The sequence below is a fragment of the Phocoena phocoena genome, chromosome 14 (assembly GCF_963924675.1).
Source record: "Phocoena phocoena chromosome 14, mPhoPho1.1, whole genome shotgun sequence".
Taxonomy (NCBI): domain Eukaryota; kingdom Metazoa; phylum Chordata; class Mammalia; order Artiodactyla; family Phocoenidae; genus Phocoena; species Phocoena phocoena.
Genome location: NC_089232.1, coordinates 30006869 through 30024529, shown reverse-complemented (window position 1 = coordinate 30024529; position 17661 = coordinate 30006869). Strand labels below are relative to the sequence as shown.

General features: G+C 50.2%; 1 protein-coding gene across 15 annotated transcripts in view; it reads left to right on the top strand.

Moving 5' to 3' along the window:
- DYSF (dysferlin) overlaps positions 1 to 17661 on the top strand; it is a 223250-nt gene that overhangs the window by 8107 nt on the left and 197482 nt on the right. For 8 of the 15 annotated variants that reach the window (XM_065891605.1, XM_065891615.1, XM_065891611.1 and 5 more), the window contains exons 2-3: positions 15644 to 15699; positions 16899 to 16990. In XM_065891605.1, coding sequence (XP_065747677.1) covers positions 15644 to 15699; positions 16899 to 16990 — 148 coding nt within the window. Of the gene's footprint in view, positions 1 to 3515; positions 3607 to 15643; positions 15700 to 16898; positions 16991 to 17661 lie in introns of those variants that run through there. The other 7 variants (XM_065891614.1, XM_065891610.1, XM_065891612.1 and 4 more) reach the window with 1 other exon arrangement.

Below are 17661 nucleotides of genomic sequence, written 5' to 3'. Positions count from 1 at the left end.
CAAGTCCCCTTGGGAGGAAGCCCCCTTGAGCACCAGGCCCCAGGATGACATCTCCAAGGGAAGAGTCAGCCATCCTATCAGGGAGAAGTGAAGGGCAGCCAGGCTGGGAAGTTGGAAGTTGGGATGGGAAAAGAGGCCTCAGGAAGTGTCCAGGGCTCAGGCCACCAGCTGCTGCTTTTCTAGTGTACTGAGCAGGTGTGTGGAGACCCTGTTCCTTGGACATAAGCCAAGTGTTTGCAAAAGTCCCTTGGAATATTCCTCTGGAAATATTAGATGTGCCCCTACAGATTTCCTGTGCCACCTCTGACCGATTAGAGCAGGGCTAGGGGGCAGGGTGTGGTGTGGTGTGCTGGGGAAGGCAGCAAAGTCAGGAATTATTGTGTTGGTAAAAACTTTCCTCGATCATCAGATCCAAAATTCCCCCTAGGGGGCAGTACTACCCTCTTTGAGAACAGCACACTTCACATCACGGGTGGAAGGGACACTGGGGAGCCAAGTACAATGTCCATCACACAAACCCCAGGCCAGCCCTTCCTATCCACCGGGAACACCTGGCTGCCTGAGACAGACTGGGGCTCTCCCCTCATCGACCAACTCCACCATCTAGCTAGACATCAAACCAGCACTTAAACAAATAGTTACTGCTTCCAGTTGGGACAAGCGCTAAGAAGGAAAAGAGCTGCTGTGCAGTTGTTTGCCAGAGGACCCAGCCTAGACCAGGAGGTCAGAGGCTTCCCACGGAAGTGATGAGGCCTGAAGAGTGAGTGGGGGTGGCCCTTTAAGAGAGGGGGGAAGGCAGGTGCAGGTGGAGGTGACAGCAATGCTTGGAGGGAGTTTGCAGGGAGCTCAGCATGTTCCAGAAACCGAGAAGCCACTGGACCTGGAGCTGAAGAGTGAGGGGCTGAGGGGTCTTACCTTGTATGCAGAGGAAAGGGAGCCGGGCTTTATTCCAAGAGCATGGCAGGCCTTGGAGGGATTTTACGAGGGGAAAGACATGATTATATTTAAGATCACTTGGCTCCTGTGTGGATAATGGACCAGAGGTGACCAGCTAAGAGGCAGCCCAGGCAGGAGAGGGTGGTGGTGGAAATGCCTTGGTGGAGGTATTTGGATGCTGTGGGCACATAGATGGTACCAAAGTCAGTAAGGATGACTTAGGCTGCAAGTAAGTGAAATCCTACCTCAAAAAGACTAATAATAAACAGTCTTAAAGTGATTTTTTTTTTTTTTGAGGTACGCGGGCCTCTCACTGTTGTGGCCTCTCCCGTTGCAGAGCACAGGCTCCAGATGCGCAGGCTCAGAGGCCATGGCTCACAGGCCCAGCCGCTCCGCGGCATGTGGGATCTTCCCGGACCGGGGCACAAACCCGTGTCCCCTGCATCAGCAGGTGGACTCTCAACCACTGCGCCGCCGGGGAAGCCCTTAAAGTGGTTTTTATTCCCGATACAAGTCCTCTTGGGAGGAAGCCCTGTTAGTACCACGCCACAGTATGATCCAGAGACCTGGTGGACTCTGGGCATATACAGTGGACAGCTCCACAGTCACCCTGGACCCAGGCTGACTCCATTTTTCTCTCTGGTCTGCCGTCCTTGGTGTCTGCTACATCTTAGAGCTGGCCGGCAATTTGATCTACATGCTTCCTTATTCTCACGAAGCAGGAGAGGTAGTTGGGCTTGTCCATTCACGGAGGATAAGTTATCCCTCCAGGAGAACAACTCGGGACATATGCCATCGCTGGACCAATAGCTATTGCCAGGAGATGGTCTCAGATAGGTCAGGATCTGGAGCTAGGGCTGGGGGTAGTACCCGAATAGTCGGGTTCTGCTGAGAGAGAGGAAGTTTGGATGTTGGAGAGGAAGTAAATGTCCAGCTCATCATGAGGGTTAGTGGGGTCACCCAGGGAGAATGGTAGAGTCAGGAGGAAGAGGGCGCAAGCCAGCTAGAGAAGGTGCAGCCTCTAAAGGTTGGGGAGAGGATAGCTTCAGACTTGTCATGGAGTGGGTGAGGGAGGTAGGATCTAGTGCCCAAGTGCCCAGCGGGGCTTAGGAGTACGAATGATTCGTTTATAACAGCAGGAGAAAGAGCAAAAGATTTGGGCGCAGAAGCTGACGGGAGTTAGGAGGCGGGGAGCCTGAGGAAGTTCTCTACTTTGCATATAAAAAGCAAACTGAGAGCGAGGATGGTGATGGGGTGTTGTAGGTTTGGGGAGAGAAAAGTATGAAATAGTTGTCTAGGAGAGAGGGAGATTGAAGAGGCTGTGGAGATGTAGTAGTTCCCTATCAGCACTCAGGATCCACCAGAGTCAGGCGTGGGAAATAACAGGTGAGACCAGCAGGCTAGCTGTGTTATTCTCCAACACCTTTAGTGCTTAGCGGGCTGGGGTGGAGTAGGCAGGGCTGGATTTCACCACGTTGCTGTTTAGCCACCTGAAAATGCTGGATCTTCAAAACAAGCGGAGAGAAAGAGAGCTGTGATCTTGTGCAGCAGAATGACGGTAACTAGCCACTGAATCGAGGCTGAGTGAGGAAGCTAGTGAGGACCTGGGAGGTGGGAGGAGGGACAGTGCCTGTCGGGTGCTCGGTGCTGCAATGTAGCGGTATGGAGGTGAGAAGCCACCTGTGGCCAAGAAGTTCATCAGCTGGAAAGGAACCAGACGTAACACAGGAACGCACGCCAAAGGCTGTCACCACTCGAGGCTCACGCTCCAGGCAGTTCCCCTCATGGTGAGGGCGAGGGGACCTAGAGATTGCTGCTGGGGATGTGGCAGGGTACCGAGTGGGCAGGATGCAGACCTTCGCCTCCGGAGGCGGGTGACCCCAGACTGCTCTGGAGAAGGCTCAGAGGCCCTTCGCGAGAGTTCGAGCGTCGGAGTCTCTCGGACCTCCGGGGCACCGAGGGCGGTCGAGGGGGAAGGTGGGCCGAGGCGAGCGGCGTGGGCGCCAGGGGCTCAGGGCGCAGGGTGCGTTTGGCCGCTCGGCCCTCTCCTCCTCTAGCGCTCGCAGCGCTTGCAGTTTCCCGCGGGCACACTCTGGTCTCTGAAGCCGGGTTTCCCCCACCTCCCGCCTTCGCACCCAGTTTCCCCTGGGCGCTTCGGGCAGGAGAGCAGTGGAAACGAGGTCGGCGTTGGTGCGCTCGGGGCCCGGGCGCGCTGGCCGGGCGGGTAACCGGGACGGTGCGGGCTCCCGCTAGCAGGCGGGCGGGCGACGCTTCCCAGCTGCGTAGCCGAGCCGTGCGCCCCGCGTCAGCTGCGCTTCCATTCCTGGCGGGGGCGGGGACCCGCGGAGGGGACCAGCGCCCCCCGCCGGCGCCAGGCTGACCCCTGGCCCGCCCCGCCCTCCGCGGGCAGGGCGGATCCGGACCCTGGCCGGAGGGGAGGGTCCACCCAGTGGGTGTCCGGTGTCCTCGCCGCGGCCTCTCGCAGGCGCCGGGACTTCTCCCGCGGAGGCGACAGCTCGCTCCCCTCTGGTGCGGCTGCCTCGGAGCCGAGCGCTTGCTCTGTGGGGGCCGGCCGAACCATGCTGAGCTGCCAGCTGGTGAGGGCCAGCAACCTCCCCAGTGTGAAGAAGGACCGGCGCAGCGACCCGGTCGCCAGCCTGACTTTCCGAGGTGAGAGCCCCGTGGCCGTGGCGCCCGTGCGCCCGCGCCACCGACTCTGCGCGCGCACCGCCGGGTCTGCCGCCCCGGGTCCGGCGCTAACTGTAGTCCAAGCCATAGTTTCTTCCCCGTCAGCAAGGACAGAAATCTCAGAGAAATTTCGGTCCTATCTTCTGCCGAGGGGACGAGGAGGATGCAACCGAGCACGATAAATGCCACAGTGTTCAGAAATTTTGGAAAACCGGAAGTGCCGTAACAGGTCGACAGTTAACACTTTTCTAAGACCGAGGCCCAGAGGGAATAACGTGCGAGTCCTTAGCGGGCAGTGGTGAGGGCGGGGTTGGAGGATGGGTGCGGAAGAGAGAGGAATAGGATCGCTTAAAAACTGGGTGTGGAGACCGTGAAAGTTGTGTCTTGATTTCATTCATTCATTCGTCCATCTTTCTTCAGCACTGGCCATATTGAATAGGCCGTGTCTCAGTTGGGAGGAAAAGGGATAGAATAGAGCGGATGTAGCCTTGATACAAAAATTTTTGAGAGTTCAAGGAAGTTTTTTAAATGCAAAGAGCCTAAACACCTGCCTGTGGTACTTAGGGTCTCTCTGTTTGGGGCAAACACCCCAAAGGACTCAAACCCCGCCCCCTTCTCACCAGGCACCCTTAATTCCCGCCTCAAGGCAGACATTCCCACGGGAGGAGGTATCTCAGGAGGGGAAAGGGAAGAGGAAGGATCTGTCAAAATTAAGAGAAGGAACAATGGCAGTGAGTCAGGACCCCGGTTCTGCAAAGAAAGATAATTAAGGAAAGGGAGAGGGTTTTCCTCTTACCACGAGGTGTATCCTGTGGTTTTGTGGAATTAAAAAACGTGTGCGGCGCAAAAGGTGGTCAAACGGAGAGGGACAAGTGGCTGGTGTTTTCAGGAGGTTAGAAAAAGGTGGGAACACCAAGGGGGCTCTTTAGCTCTGACCCACGATCGCCATCTTCTCCCCAAGCATCCCAAAATGATGATAACCGTAGATGAAAGACACAGTTTGGCAAAGTGAGAACTAACTGTAGCTTTTATTCTTTGATGTGTGACCATTTACATTTTATTCCTCTTTTGAAAAGTGTGAGTCGAAACAGTTTAGAAAACTCTTCTGTTTTCATTAATTGGTGATATTCCTGGGTGCCTACTATGACATGCAGCATCCAGACAAGGTCCCTAGTTCTCCCTTAGGTTCAGATTCTGCTTAAGCCATTCTTGTGTGGAAATTATGGGGCCAACACTGGCTGGGAAAGAAGCTCCCCAAGGACCCTGAGCCCAGGGCCCTTCATCAGCCTAGGTCTCTTAGATGCTTTGGACTTCTTTTTCATCTGTTCACCACTCTCTTTCCCTGGTTCTCTGACGGTTTTGTGGTAGCTACTAATCTCCCCATTCTGCAGACAAGGAAATGGAAACCTGGGGAAGTGTCCTGGTCATGGCAGGGAGTGCTTGGAGTGGGCAGTGCCCTTGAGTCCAAATCAATTGAGGTTCCTCTTGGCTGTTGCCCCAGCCCAGGTACCCCAAGCACATGCACCTGCTGTCCTCTCCCCATCTCTGCATTCCCCTCCCTTTATAATGCCTTACTATTTATTTGCACTGACAAGCGCCTAGCAAGACTGAAATATAATGGAATGTACCATCTCCAGCTGTTCAAAGTCTATTTATCTTTCAAAGCCCAGCTACAATGCCACCTTCTCCAGGAAGGCACCCAGGATTCCCCTGGCTATCATTAGTCTCTCCTCTCTGGATGCACAGCACCTTGTTAGGTCTGCTAGTGCACTCGCCCCAGCCGGGCTGTGCTCAGTACTTTGCTCCATAATTAGGATCGCAGGACTCCTTGAGGGCAGCATCTTGTCCTATTCATCAGGATGCCTGGTGCTGAGAGCAAACAGGTGGTACTCTCTAGCGTGTGCCCTTTCTGGCCCAGTTACTCACCATCTTCCAGATGTGCCTGGGAGTCTCAACAGTCTGGGGCAATGGTTTTCATGTTTTACTGTGGCTGAGAATCTTCTGGGGATTGTGCTTGAAAGATTCCTGGGTCCTATCCATAGGGGCTCTGATGCAGCAGGTTTAAGTGACCTAAGAATTGGCATTTCCATACCTGATGCAGGCCATTTTGGAACCACATCTTGAGAGAAATTGATGTGAGATGTGGTGGAAGGTGAAATTAATGTGACCTCCCCCACCCCACAGGGGTATTCATGCTGGACTTTGGGGCCGAGTTGATGCTTAGGGAAAGGGGCTGTTAGAATCAGACCCAGAATTTACAGATCATCTAGCTTGGGGTACTCAACCCCGGCTGCACATCAGAATTGCGTGGGGAGCTTTCAGAAAAAACACTGCCAAACTCCCTGTCCCTCCTCTCTTGAAGCGAAACTTCTGGGGGGAGGGGCCCAGATATAGGTGTTTCTAAAAAAATCTCCAAATGTACAGGAAGCGCAGTCAGGGGTGAGAAGCCTTGTTGGAACACATCATGGCACAGAGGGGACTGGACTGCTTGCACAGAAGTCTCCGCACTGTGTGCTGGGCTCCCACTCGGAGGGGAGCCCGAGGAGCTTGGGCCTGGCCAGGCCCACTTGTCTCACAGTTGTTCTGGGCATTCCAGGCTCAGATGTAATTTCAGGACCTGCCTCCCAAAATAGACTATGAGCTCTGGGAGGCTGGACTCTGACGGCCCTTTTATGTGTTCCCTCTCTCAGGGCTTTAGGATAGAGGCTTTTAATGAATACTTATCATCCCTTTGTTCTTGTATTAATTAATTAGTTAGCATGACTACCTACCATGTGTACCTGGGCCATGGTGGAGATTTTTGACTGACCATCTGCGTGAATGAGCAGCTTCATTTCCTATAGCATTTAATGAGCTGTACTTCTCTTCTGCCCTGCCCATTTCCCACCCTCTAATGTCATGATTTACATCCCTTCATTCATGCATTTAGTTCACTGAACAAATATTTATTGAGCACCTACTACATGCTGGATGCTGTTCGAGGGGCTGGGGATGCATCCAAGAACAAAACCAGATCCCTGTTCCCTTGGAGCGCAAACATCTTATTTCCTTGAAGTTTGGCTCTCCTGTGCCCCCACTTAGTGACTTTCTACCCTGCTTCCTCCAGGCTCACCAGTCAGAACCCGAGTCTTTACTACCCCTTCCCTTTCCCTCCTCCCATCAGTCCTCTCTTCCTCCCCGTGTCTCTCCAGTCGCTCTCTCTCCCTTCCCCCCTCCCCTCTCATCTATCTCCTGGGGAATCTTATAGAACCATCTGTAGGTGGGCCCACGTGACTTACCTGTATAGGGAAGGTGAGCTGCAAGGACACCGGACTCTCTGAATCTAGCTTTTTGAATATTAAAAGTTACTTTAGGGCTTCCCTGGTGGCGCAGTGGTTGAGAGTCCGCCTGCCGGTGCAGGGGACGCAGGTTCGTGCCCCGGTCCGGGAGGATCCCACGTGCCGCGGCGGAGCGGCTGGGCCCGTGAGCCATGGCCGCTGAGCCTGCGTGTCCGGAGTCTGTGCTCCGCAACGGGAGAGGCCGGCCCGCGAACCGCAAAAAAAAAAAAAAAAAAAAAAAAAATTACTTTAAAGCATGGAAAATAGCCTGTTTTCTTTAGGTGAACGTAACATGTACACAATGTAAAAAAGGATGAGACAAAAGTAAAAAGTAGCCCCCTATCCTTATACTTCAAATTAACTTGTCAACAATTTGACGTATTTCCTCCAAGATTCTTTTTTCTCTTTTTTTTTTAAAGCAATTTTAGTGTGAAATTTAACACCTAAGTAAGTACATAATATATAAATGTACGCTTTAATGCAGTTGTTCTCAGTTGGCAATTTTGTTCCTCAGGGGACATTTGGCAATGTCTGGAGACCTTTTGGGTTGTCACCACTGGGTGGGAGGATGAGGTACTATTGGCATCTACTGTGGGTAGAGGCCAGGGATGCTGCTAAACATCCTACAGTGCACAAGACAGCTCCATGACACCCGCAACAATGACTTATCCATCCCCAGAAGCTAATACGGCCAAGGTTGAGGAACCCTGCTTTAATGGATAAATTATGAAGGGAACACCCATGTCTGTCACTCAGGTCAAGGAATTGAACCTTACCGGTCCTACCCCTCCACCAGAAGTCCCTAGACCCCTTGCCTTCCTCCCTAGAGATAATCCCATCCAGATATCTTTTTTCCAGATGTTTGCATATTTACATTTTCACTCAGTAAGAAGCCAGGGGCATTTTTGTATCAGTAAATATTCTTCTGCACACCTTCTAAGTTTTATTTTATTACATGGATGCACCATAATTCAGTTAATCAACCCCCTATTAAGGAATATTTAGGTTGTATCAATTTTTTAATATTTATATCCAAAGCTTAAATTATACTGTCACTATGAGAAATATCCTAGTGACTAAATCTTTGCCCACTTATTTAACTATTTCCTTTTGGTAAATACTGGAAGTGGCGTTGCTGTGTCAGAGGTTATAGACATACTTAAGGCTTTGCCACATTTCCCAAATTGCTATCCTGACAGTCTGTACCAACTTTATCTTCCCATTGCTGAGCTTGAGGGCTTATTTTCTTATAATTCTGCTAACACAAAGCATTATCATGCAAATTTTTAACAATTTCTTAGGTTCAAATAGTATTTGTGACCTTTCGATGTTATTGCCTATTTACATTTATTTCTTACTGAATTGCTTTTTAATTTGCCCAGTTTGGGAGGGAAGAGATGTTTGTCTTTTTCTTCATTAGTTGTGAGTCCTCTTTACATATTAAGGACATTAAGATGTTGTCATAGATGTTTAAAATATCTTCCCCAGTTCTAACTGGCCTTTTGAGTTTAAAGACTACCCCTCCTAGAGAGCATTCCATCACAGCCAGTATATCCACCTGCCACCACCCCTTCCTGACTACTCATTTTCTGGAAAGTATGCTTTCAGTTAAGATTTAGAAAGATTGAGATGGAGGTGGGAGTTCTTGAGGTGAGAAGAGTAGGGCTCTGCTAGGGAAGCAGGGAGTGACTGCTGCCCAGTCTTGGGATGTGCAGGCTTAAGTCAGGGCACAGATGGTGGGGCAAGTATCAGAGTTATCAGAATGTGCCTACCCTTTTTGTTAGGGGGTATCTGTGCCAAGAAGTAAAGCAGGCCTTCCTTCAGCAGAAGCCAGGGCTACCTTTTCTCCGTTTACCACCATTTCTCTTGTCCACCAGTTTTTGGTTTTCTGCTGGTAACTTTGAATTTCTATCGCTTTGTTTATCTGATGGGTATTCTTTCTTTTTTAAAATTAATTTATTTATTCTTGGCTGCATTGGGTCTTCATTGCTGCGTGTGGGCCTTCTCTAGTTGCGGTGAGCGGACTTCTCATTGCTGTGGTTTCTCTTGTTGCAGAGCACGGGCTCTAGGCGCACGGGCTTTTGTAGTTATGGCACGCAGGCTCAGTAGTTGTGGGTCTCGGGCTCTAGAGCGCGGGCTCAGTTGCTGTGGCGCATGGACTTAGTTGCTCTGCTGCATGTGGGATCTTCCTGGATCAGGGCTTGAACCTGTGTCCCTTGCACTGGCAGGCAGATTCTTAACTGCTGCACCACCAGGGAAGTCCCTCTGATGGGTATTCTAATGAGGTGTCAAGAGAGTGCCCAGCACAGAGCAAGTCCTCAATAAATATTTGTGGACTAAATGAGAGACTGCACTGAGGTTGCCTGCACGATCTGAAGGTGTCCTGCCTCTCTGACAGCGGGTCCTGTTACCTGACTGGTGGGCAGAAACAACCCGTCTCTCTCTCTTTGGGAGTCCCAGATGCCCCATCTTCTCTTCTCTCTGCTCCCTCTCTAGGTGAACGGCCCCACCAGCACTCATGCATCCCTGTCAGAATCTGAGATGTGTTCTGCTCCCACCACCACTTCTGCCTTCCCCACCCAGATGCCTGTCTGTAGACCCCAGGCCTGCTACCTGTGTCCTCACCATCTTCCACCTGGACTTAAAAAAAAATTGTGTTAAAATACACATAATATAGGGCTTCCCTGGTGGCGCAGTTGTTGAGAGTCCGCCTGCCGATGCAGGGGACATGGGTTCGTGCCCCGGTCCGGGAAGATCCCACATGCCGCGGAGCGGCTGGGCCCGTGAGCCATGGCCGCTGAGCCTGCGCGTCCGGAGCCTGTGCTCCGCAATGGGAGAGGCCACAACAGTGAGAGGCCTGCGTACCGCAAAAAAAAAAAAAAAAAAAAAAAGACATATTGGTCAACTCACTCAATTGATGTCATGGCCTGCTAATGGGTCCCAATTTGCAGTTTGAAAAACACCACCCTAGGGACTTCCCTGATGGTCCAGTGGTTAGGACTCTGCGCTTCCACTGCAGGGGGCACGGGTTCGATCCCTGGTCAGGGAACTAAGATCCTGCATGCTGTGCAGTGTGGTCAAAAAACAAAAAAGAGAAAGAAAAAGAAAAACACTACCCTACAGCCATGGGTGACTGTGGTCTCGGAGTGTGGGTTGAGTTGGGGTGGGTAGGCTGGGGAAACAAGTGAAGAATTTGCATGGGGCCCAGAAGAGCCCTCCCATGGCGGGTTCACTCCCCTTCACTGAGTCATTCAGTCTGGAGGCACACCCTAGGGCTCCAGCATGATTCTCACGGGTGCCTGCTGGCCTCCAGTTCTGCAGAGTAATCTGGGGAGAGGATGTAATCCCCTCCCCCAACCCCAGCATGAGCTGTGAGCTCTCCTGTATCTTTAACTATTGAGTCTGTTTATTTACAGACATAACGCCACATCTCTCAAGGCCAGAATTGATGATCAAGGACAGGACAGGTCTAAATCCATGATGAGGAAGGAACTGTTTCCTAATTAGCAGCCTGACGTCCTCTTCCTTGGCGTCTGTAAGTCATGTGATCGTGCCGGTTAACGTTTCATTTCTTTCTGGCTCTTCTTTGGGGATGTAGAGCCTATCAGTGACCACTCGCTTCATGTCATCCAGAGGGTCCCAGAGTTGGCCCTTCTAACCGGGACTTAGTGAAATCCCTTAGAGGGAGTTTGTTCTCCTCATCTTCAGGGAAGGCAGGAAGTAGAAAATGTTTAAAAGACACTTTACACAGGGCTTGGCACACAGACACTGCTTAGTTGCTGCTAGTCAGGAGCACCTGGATATGTTTCCAAGTGGACAATTCAAGAGAGGCTGCAGATGGAATTTTCCATGTTACTCCTGTAGGTCATGGAAAGTTGATAGGGGAGGGGAAGTGAACACTTAGATAGCATCTCATAGCCCCTCAAAACTGATACAGTAGACACTCTTTATTATTGTCATTTTACTGCCAAGGGAGACAAGGCCTTAGAGAGATGACAAGTTCACTTAGTAGCGCCTGCTGTTTGAATGACTCCAAAGCCATGTGTTTAACCTCTGCTGGAGCCACACCAACACGGCCCCCAAGGGGATTCAGAATGATTGAGCCAGGGCGCAACCTTTAAGAAGATAACAGGGCCCCCCGAGGACACCTGCCCGCCATTGTACTTTCTTTCATCCCCTCTTTCTGTTGACATGTAGCCATTCTGCGAATGCAGTCTCTGGCGTTCTCTGAGAAGAGCTGTTCTGTCCTCTAGTGAGGAAGTGAACTTGCAGTCAACTTGGGAAAGAAAAGGACCCATTCCTTTGGCACCCGATTACTGGGCACCTTGCTATATTCTAGGGTTCCTAACATGAGGAAGGCATGGTGTCTGCTCTCTGAAGCTCACACTCTAGTAGGGGAGACAGACGTAGAAGCACACAGCTGTCCTGCTGTTCGATACATGTGGTCACAGCTTGCAACCATCTCTGTGTGGGAGAGTCGGGGCAGGCTTATCTGAGCAGAGACAACTGAGCTGCCCATTGAAGGATCAGTAGGAATTCACTAGATGCATCAGAGTGGGGCACAGAGGGGAGGGGAGGGGAAGTGAACTCACATTAAATGAGCGTGCTGTGTGCCAGGCAGCTCAGTCATCTTATCTCGTTTAATTTTCCCTACAGTCCCTTAGGGAGGTATTATTATGACCTTACAGATGAGGAAACTGAGATGTTCAATGAATTTCCTAAGAGGTTCTTCAAGCGTGGTACGAGGACCTCTGGGGGACTCCCCAGGCCTTTGAGCAGGTCAGCAAGGTTAAAGCTATTTCCACAATAACACTAAGATGCTATTTGCCATTTTCGCTGAGTCCATATTTGTACAACTGGTACAATAGCACTGGAAGGTGAAACTGTTGGTGCCTTAAGACTAATGAGGGCTTTGGCACCAAATTGTACTAGTTGTTGTATTTTTCACCCTCGTGTAATTTGAAAAAAAAAAGCCAGTACTCACAGGTTGGGGGGAAAAAAAGCCAGTTTTACTGAAGAATGACCTTGATAAAGCAGTACAAATATTAATTTTATCAATCTTGATCTGGAGTTACACGTTTGTAATATTTTCTGTGTTGAGATGGGAAGTACGCACAGAGCATTCTGTTGCACCCTGGAAAATGAAGGTTGTTGCAAGAAAAAGCCCTGTGTGACCACTTGAGTGGCATGCTGAACTAGGCTTTTTTTTTTTTTTTTTAATGGAATACTGTTTTCACTTGAAAGAATGACTGACAAACTATGATCGTTCAGACTTGGGCATCTGATAGACATTTTCTTGAAAATGAGTGAGTGCGCCCGCCACTTTAAAAGCTGACGTTTATCATTTGTTGCCCATCATAAAATTTGAGCTTTCAAACAAAAATTGGAATTTTAGAAAGCTTCTGTCTTCCAGTTTCCCAGTATTTAATGTCTTTTCTGATGAGACTGATGGTGATATTAATGAATGTGATTTTTCAGTATTATATAGTGAAACGTGTCAACATTTGGAAGGTCTGCATAACTCAGTGAGCAAAAACTTCCCAAATGAGCAATGCAAGATGTTACAGAATCATGTGTGGATAAAAGATTTATTCAAAATGCAAGATAGGACAATAGATTTTAATGTAACAGAGTACAAAATGTTCATCACTCTGCTTTCAGATTTCACACTGCAGCTCACCTTTAGGTTTAAGAAATACTACTTATTGAGGGTTTCCCTAGTGGCACAGTGCTTAAGAATCTGCCTGCCAATGCAGGGGACACGGGTTCAAGCCCTGGTTCAGGAAGCTCCCACATGCCACGGAGCAACTAAGCCCCCTGCGTCCCAACTACTGAGCCGTTGCTCTAGAGTCCGCGAGCCACAACTACTGAGCCTGCGTGCTACAGCTACTGAAGCCCATGCGCCTAGAGCCTGTGCTCCACAACAAGAGAAGCCCCGGCAATGAGAAGACCGCGCACCGCAACGAAGAGTAGCCCCAGCTTGCCGCAACTTGAGAAAGCCCGCACGCAGCTACGAAGACCCAATGCAGCCAAAAATTTAAAAAAAAGAAAAAGAAATAATACTTACTGAGTTTTGGTGCAGTATCAGAGAAGGAGATCCACAATTATCTGAAAATTTATTAAAATGCATCTCCAACTATATGTCTGGTTGGGTTTTTTTCACAGATGTCAACTAAAACAAGACATCTCAATGGACTGAATGTAGACAGGATAATGAGAATCCAGTGAGGCATTAAAGAGATTTGCAAAATGTAAACAGTGTCACTTTTCTGTTTCCTTTGTTTTGGAAGTTAGTTATTTTTCGTAAAAATATGTCACTTATGTTAACATGTACTGGGCTTATTATTGTTAATGTAATATTAATTACTAAATAAATATTTTTAAATGCCTCAGTTTTAACCTTGAATACAGTAAAAGTTGATAGATACAAGTTACCTTAGTAAAAGCTCCTTAGGGCCCTCAATAAATTTTTTCCTATGGAAGTTTTTCTTTTTTTTAAATAAATAAAAAAATTTGTTTATTTATTTATTTATGGCTGTGTTGGGTCTTTGTGGCGAGCGGGGGCTACTCTTTGTTGTGGTGCAAGGGCTTCTCATTGCGGTGGCTTCTCTTGTTGTGGAGCACGGACTCTAGGCGCACGGGCTTCAGTAGTTGCGGCGCATGGGCTTAGTTGCTCCACGGCATGTGGGATCTTCCCGGACCAGGGCTGTAACCAGTGTCGCCTGCACTGGCAGGCAGATTCTTAACCACTGCACCACCAGGGAAGTCCCGCCTCAATAATTTTTAAGAATGACATCCTGTGACCAAAAATTTGAGAACTGCTGCCCCTAGGGTCTCCCAGAAAATAAGTATTCTATGGTGGTCTGTGTCATTCCAAAGTCCACGTGCTTTTCCCACAACAGTGATTTGCAGCAGGCGGTGAGAGGGGTTGGGGGCTCACCCTCTACCACTGGTGGAGGTTTCTCAGGATCTCTGAGGGGGCTCGTGGGGCTGAATCTTTGCCTTAAGTCTACCGATTCTCCCTCAGATGTTTCTTTCTCCTGGGTTTTCCTTTGCTCCTTACTCTGTTGTTTCCTTCCTCCAAATCCTTCCCCCTACCCGGCTTGCGTCCTTGACCCACCTCTGCTCCCCCCTTCTCTCCATGCTCTGAACCGGGCCACGGGGGCTGACCCTACAGAAGGGAAACGGACAATGCTCAGTTTCAGAGGAAGACTCGGGCGTCCTGGGAGATGTTTCCAGAGGCTTGAGGGGCTTTCATGGTCCAGACAGGACTCTGTAAACACTGAGCAGTCCAGGTGAGACCAAAGGCTTCTTACTGCCGGGTCTTGCACAGGCAGGGTTGAACCGGTGATCTTTCAGATCCAACCCAAATATAAGTTTTGTGTCTGGCGGAACACTTTTTTTAAAAAATTATTTTTAAAATTTATTTATTTTTATTTATTTATTTTGGGCTGCGTTGGGTCTTCGTTGCTGCGCGCGGGCTTTCTCTAGTTGCGGCGAGCGGGGGCTACTCTTCATTGCAGTGCGCAGGCTTCTCATCGCAGTGGCTTCTCTTGTTGCGGAGCACGGGCTCTAGGTGCACGGGCTTCAGTAGTTGTGGCTCGCAGGCTCTAGAGCGCAGGCTCAGTAGCTGTGGCGCACAGGCTTAGTTGCTCCAGCATGTGGGATCTTTCCGGACCAGGGCTTGAACCCGTGTCCCCTGCATTGGCAGGCGGATTCTTAACAGCTGTGCCGCCAGGGAAGCCCTGGCTGAACACTTTTAATCGTCCATTGAACACAGAATCATGTCTGTTCTGATGCTTAATGGAAGAGCCAGACGTGTTTAGCCCTTTCTGTGCCCCTCATTCACCCCTTAGGCCCAAACTCCAGAGGGAGCACTCAGCAGTCTGCCGCCTGGGGCGCTGTGGCTCTTCCCAGCTATCACAGCATTAGTTCTTCTTGTTGTCTATCTCAAAGCCCTTCTGCATTCCCTCGGCCCAGCCCTCAGGAGCAGGTAGGACAGCCTGCTTCAGATAGATACCTTCAAGGTGAGAGTGAGGTGGATCTTTTTAAAATTGAGGTAAAATTCACAGACCCTAAAAGTCACCATTTTAACCATTTAAAAGTGTACAGTATAAATGGTTTTTAGTATACTCACAATGTTGTACAACCATCATCACTATCTAATTCCATAACAGTTCATCACCCCAAAAAGAAATCTCCATTAAGCATTCACTTGCCATTCCCATCTCCCTCTAGGGCCCTGGAAACTACTAATCTATTTTCTGTCTCTGTGAATTTGCCTGTTCTGGACATTTCATGTAAATGGAATCATACAATATGTGGAGATAGATTGTTTTAAAGAAAAATGGAATATTTTCTATGAAGATCATTCATTCTGAGAATCAGAAACTTTACAATTTAAAAACTTTACTTAGAAAGTCAGGAGTAACAATAACAAACTCATTAAGAAGAGTCAGGCTGGGTATTTTCCTTTAAACAGTCCTTCCGATGGGGCTGCTGTTTGTCCGTCCCAGAGCTCAGAGATGTGTGTGATTGGCATTGGGCTTTCATTGCAGACTGGTGGGATTCTCAGGGACTCGTAGGTTTTGTAAGGTTTCCTTTGGCGGGTGAGGTGCAGTGCAGGTCTTGGAACTGGCCCTCACTTGGGGAAGGCGCAGGTTGGGGTACGTCTCTTCACTCCCCCTCTGTGTCTCTCGTAGGGGTGAAGAAGAGAACCAAAGTCATCAAGAACAGCGTGAACCCCGTGTGGAATGAGGTATGTGAGCTTCCCACCTTCCCTCCTTTCCTCCCTCTGCTGCCACTGTCTCTGCAGGGACGAGTCAGGGGGCTCAGGCAGAGGCAGCTTTCTCAGAGGTGTTGTCATGGAGAGGAGGGGCTCTGGTCCGGTGTGCAAAACGAAATCCTCCTGGCACCTGGGAGGAGGGGTGGTGGCCTGGCCTGCGGTCTCCCCCCGTGCTGTGGTTACGGTGTGGAGAGGAGTGAGGGGTCCTTTGTCTCTGCTTCTTTCAGCTCTGGCCAGCCAGGAGGAGGGTGTCTAGGGCTCTCTTACCTGCTTTTTCTCCCTTACACAGGGCCGTTGTCCTTGCCCAGAACTACCTCCTCCCCACAGCCCTCCCTGATTCATCAGGTCCTCCTCTGGTTCCTGCCCTCTCAACCAGCTTTCTTTCTTTCTTTTTTTCCCTTTGGGTTAAATTTAATACACTGTTTCAGAAAAACTGACAATGTTTAGGTAATTTAAACTATAGGAAATAATTGCCTATTTGCAGGAAATCATCTGTGCAAATGATTTACTTAAGGCGCGTTGCAATAGCCTTTAACAATTTTAATCAGTAAATCTATGTTGGCAGATGCTCATTTATTTGCTCACCAACTCAAGCTCTTGCTGGTCAGGGTATTATCTGTGCAGAGATTTGTCACTCTCTAATTGCAAAAGAATTGGCTCCCGTCTGCTACATAACTTGCTCTTGTTCGAGACTTAGTCAACCAGCTTTCTTTATATGGCGCCCTGGTGGTCTTTGGAAGCCCTATCCTTGTGCGGATGGGGTTGGGATGCATGGGGTGCCTTTGCTCTGAGGAGGGTCCTGGGGTCTCTGGAGACCAAGGTGGCACTAATGCATGCTGTCACCAGGCGCCGGGCTGCCCCATGAGCACACTGATCTTGGGCCCTGAGGGTCGCCTGGAAGTTTTCCCAGCTGGAGACTGGTGGAATTGAGTTGGGGAGGGGGTCATGGGGGTCTGGTCTCCTACCCTCTTCCGCTGCCTTCAGCTCTCGCTGTCCCTTCTGAAGCTCTGAGACCCTGCTACTCATGTATTCATTCCTTCTCTCATGCATCCTTCCCTTCACCAGTAGTGGTCACAGATGCCTGCTCAGTGCCCCAGGGGGACCTGTGGGGACCAGACACAGTCTCTTCTAGGGGTCCATAGGTTAAGACATCTTTTCTCTTTCTCTTCCAGGGCTTTGAGTGGGACCTCAAGGGTGTCCCCCTGGACCAAGGCTCCGAGCTTCACGTGGTGGTCAAAGACCATGAGACGATGGGGAGGAACAGGTGAGGCGGTGAGGGGGACTCTGGCCCGTGGGTGTGTATGGGTAGGGTCGTGGCGGATGTAGACTACAGAATGTGGACTCTGGAGAGCTGGTGTTTAGTGAAGACCTGCCACTAGTGGGCCTGGCCCGGTGGTAGATCTGGGGGAGAGGGCTGGCTGCAGTCTTAGGAACTCAGCCATGGGTAAATCTGAGAGCTTCCCAAGTGACAGGGAAGGAAGATGGGCTAGGATCAGATGTGCATGTGTTTCCCCAGACAGCCTGTGCCCCAGGGAGCAGGGAAGAAAAAGGCTCTCTGGGTCCTGCTGCAGCCCTGAGGTGCCTGGCACGGCCCTCTCTCCCTGCCCAGCACAGGCTAGGGAGGGCAGTGGCACATGGCGCGAGGCAGGCCGAGCGATGGCTTCGTGAAAGAGGTGGGACTCGAGGTGAGAGTTGTGGTTTAGAAGTCGGAACAGTAATGACGGCCCACACTGACTGCCCACCGTCCTGTGGCAGTGCCTTCTGGTGATATTTCATGTACGTAGTAGGGATGGTTTCCAGGCAGGGGCAATAGTAGGAGCAGAGTTCAGAGTTTTGTGGTGGCAAAAGTAGGCTCTCGAGGCGGGCGAGGGGTCCTTCCTCGTGTATGGAGCTCCTGGGCCTTGTGTGTGCTGGTGGCGGGGTGGGCAGGGCCAG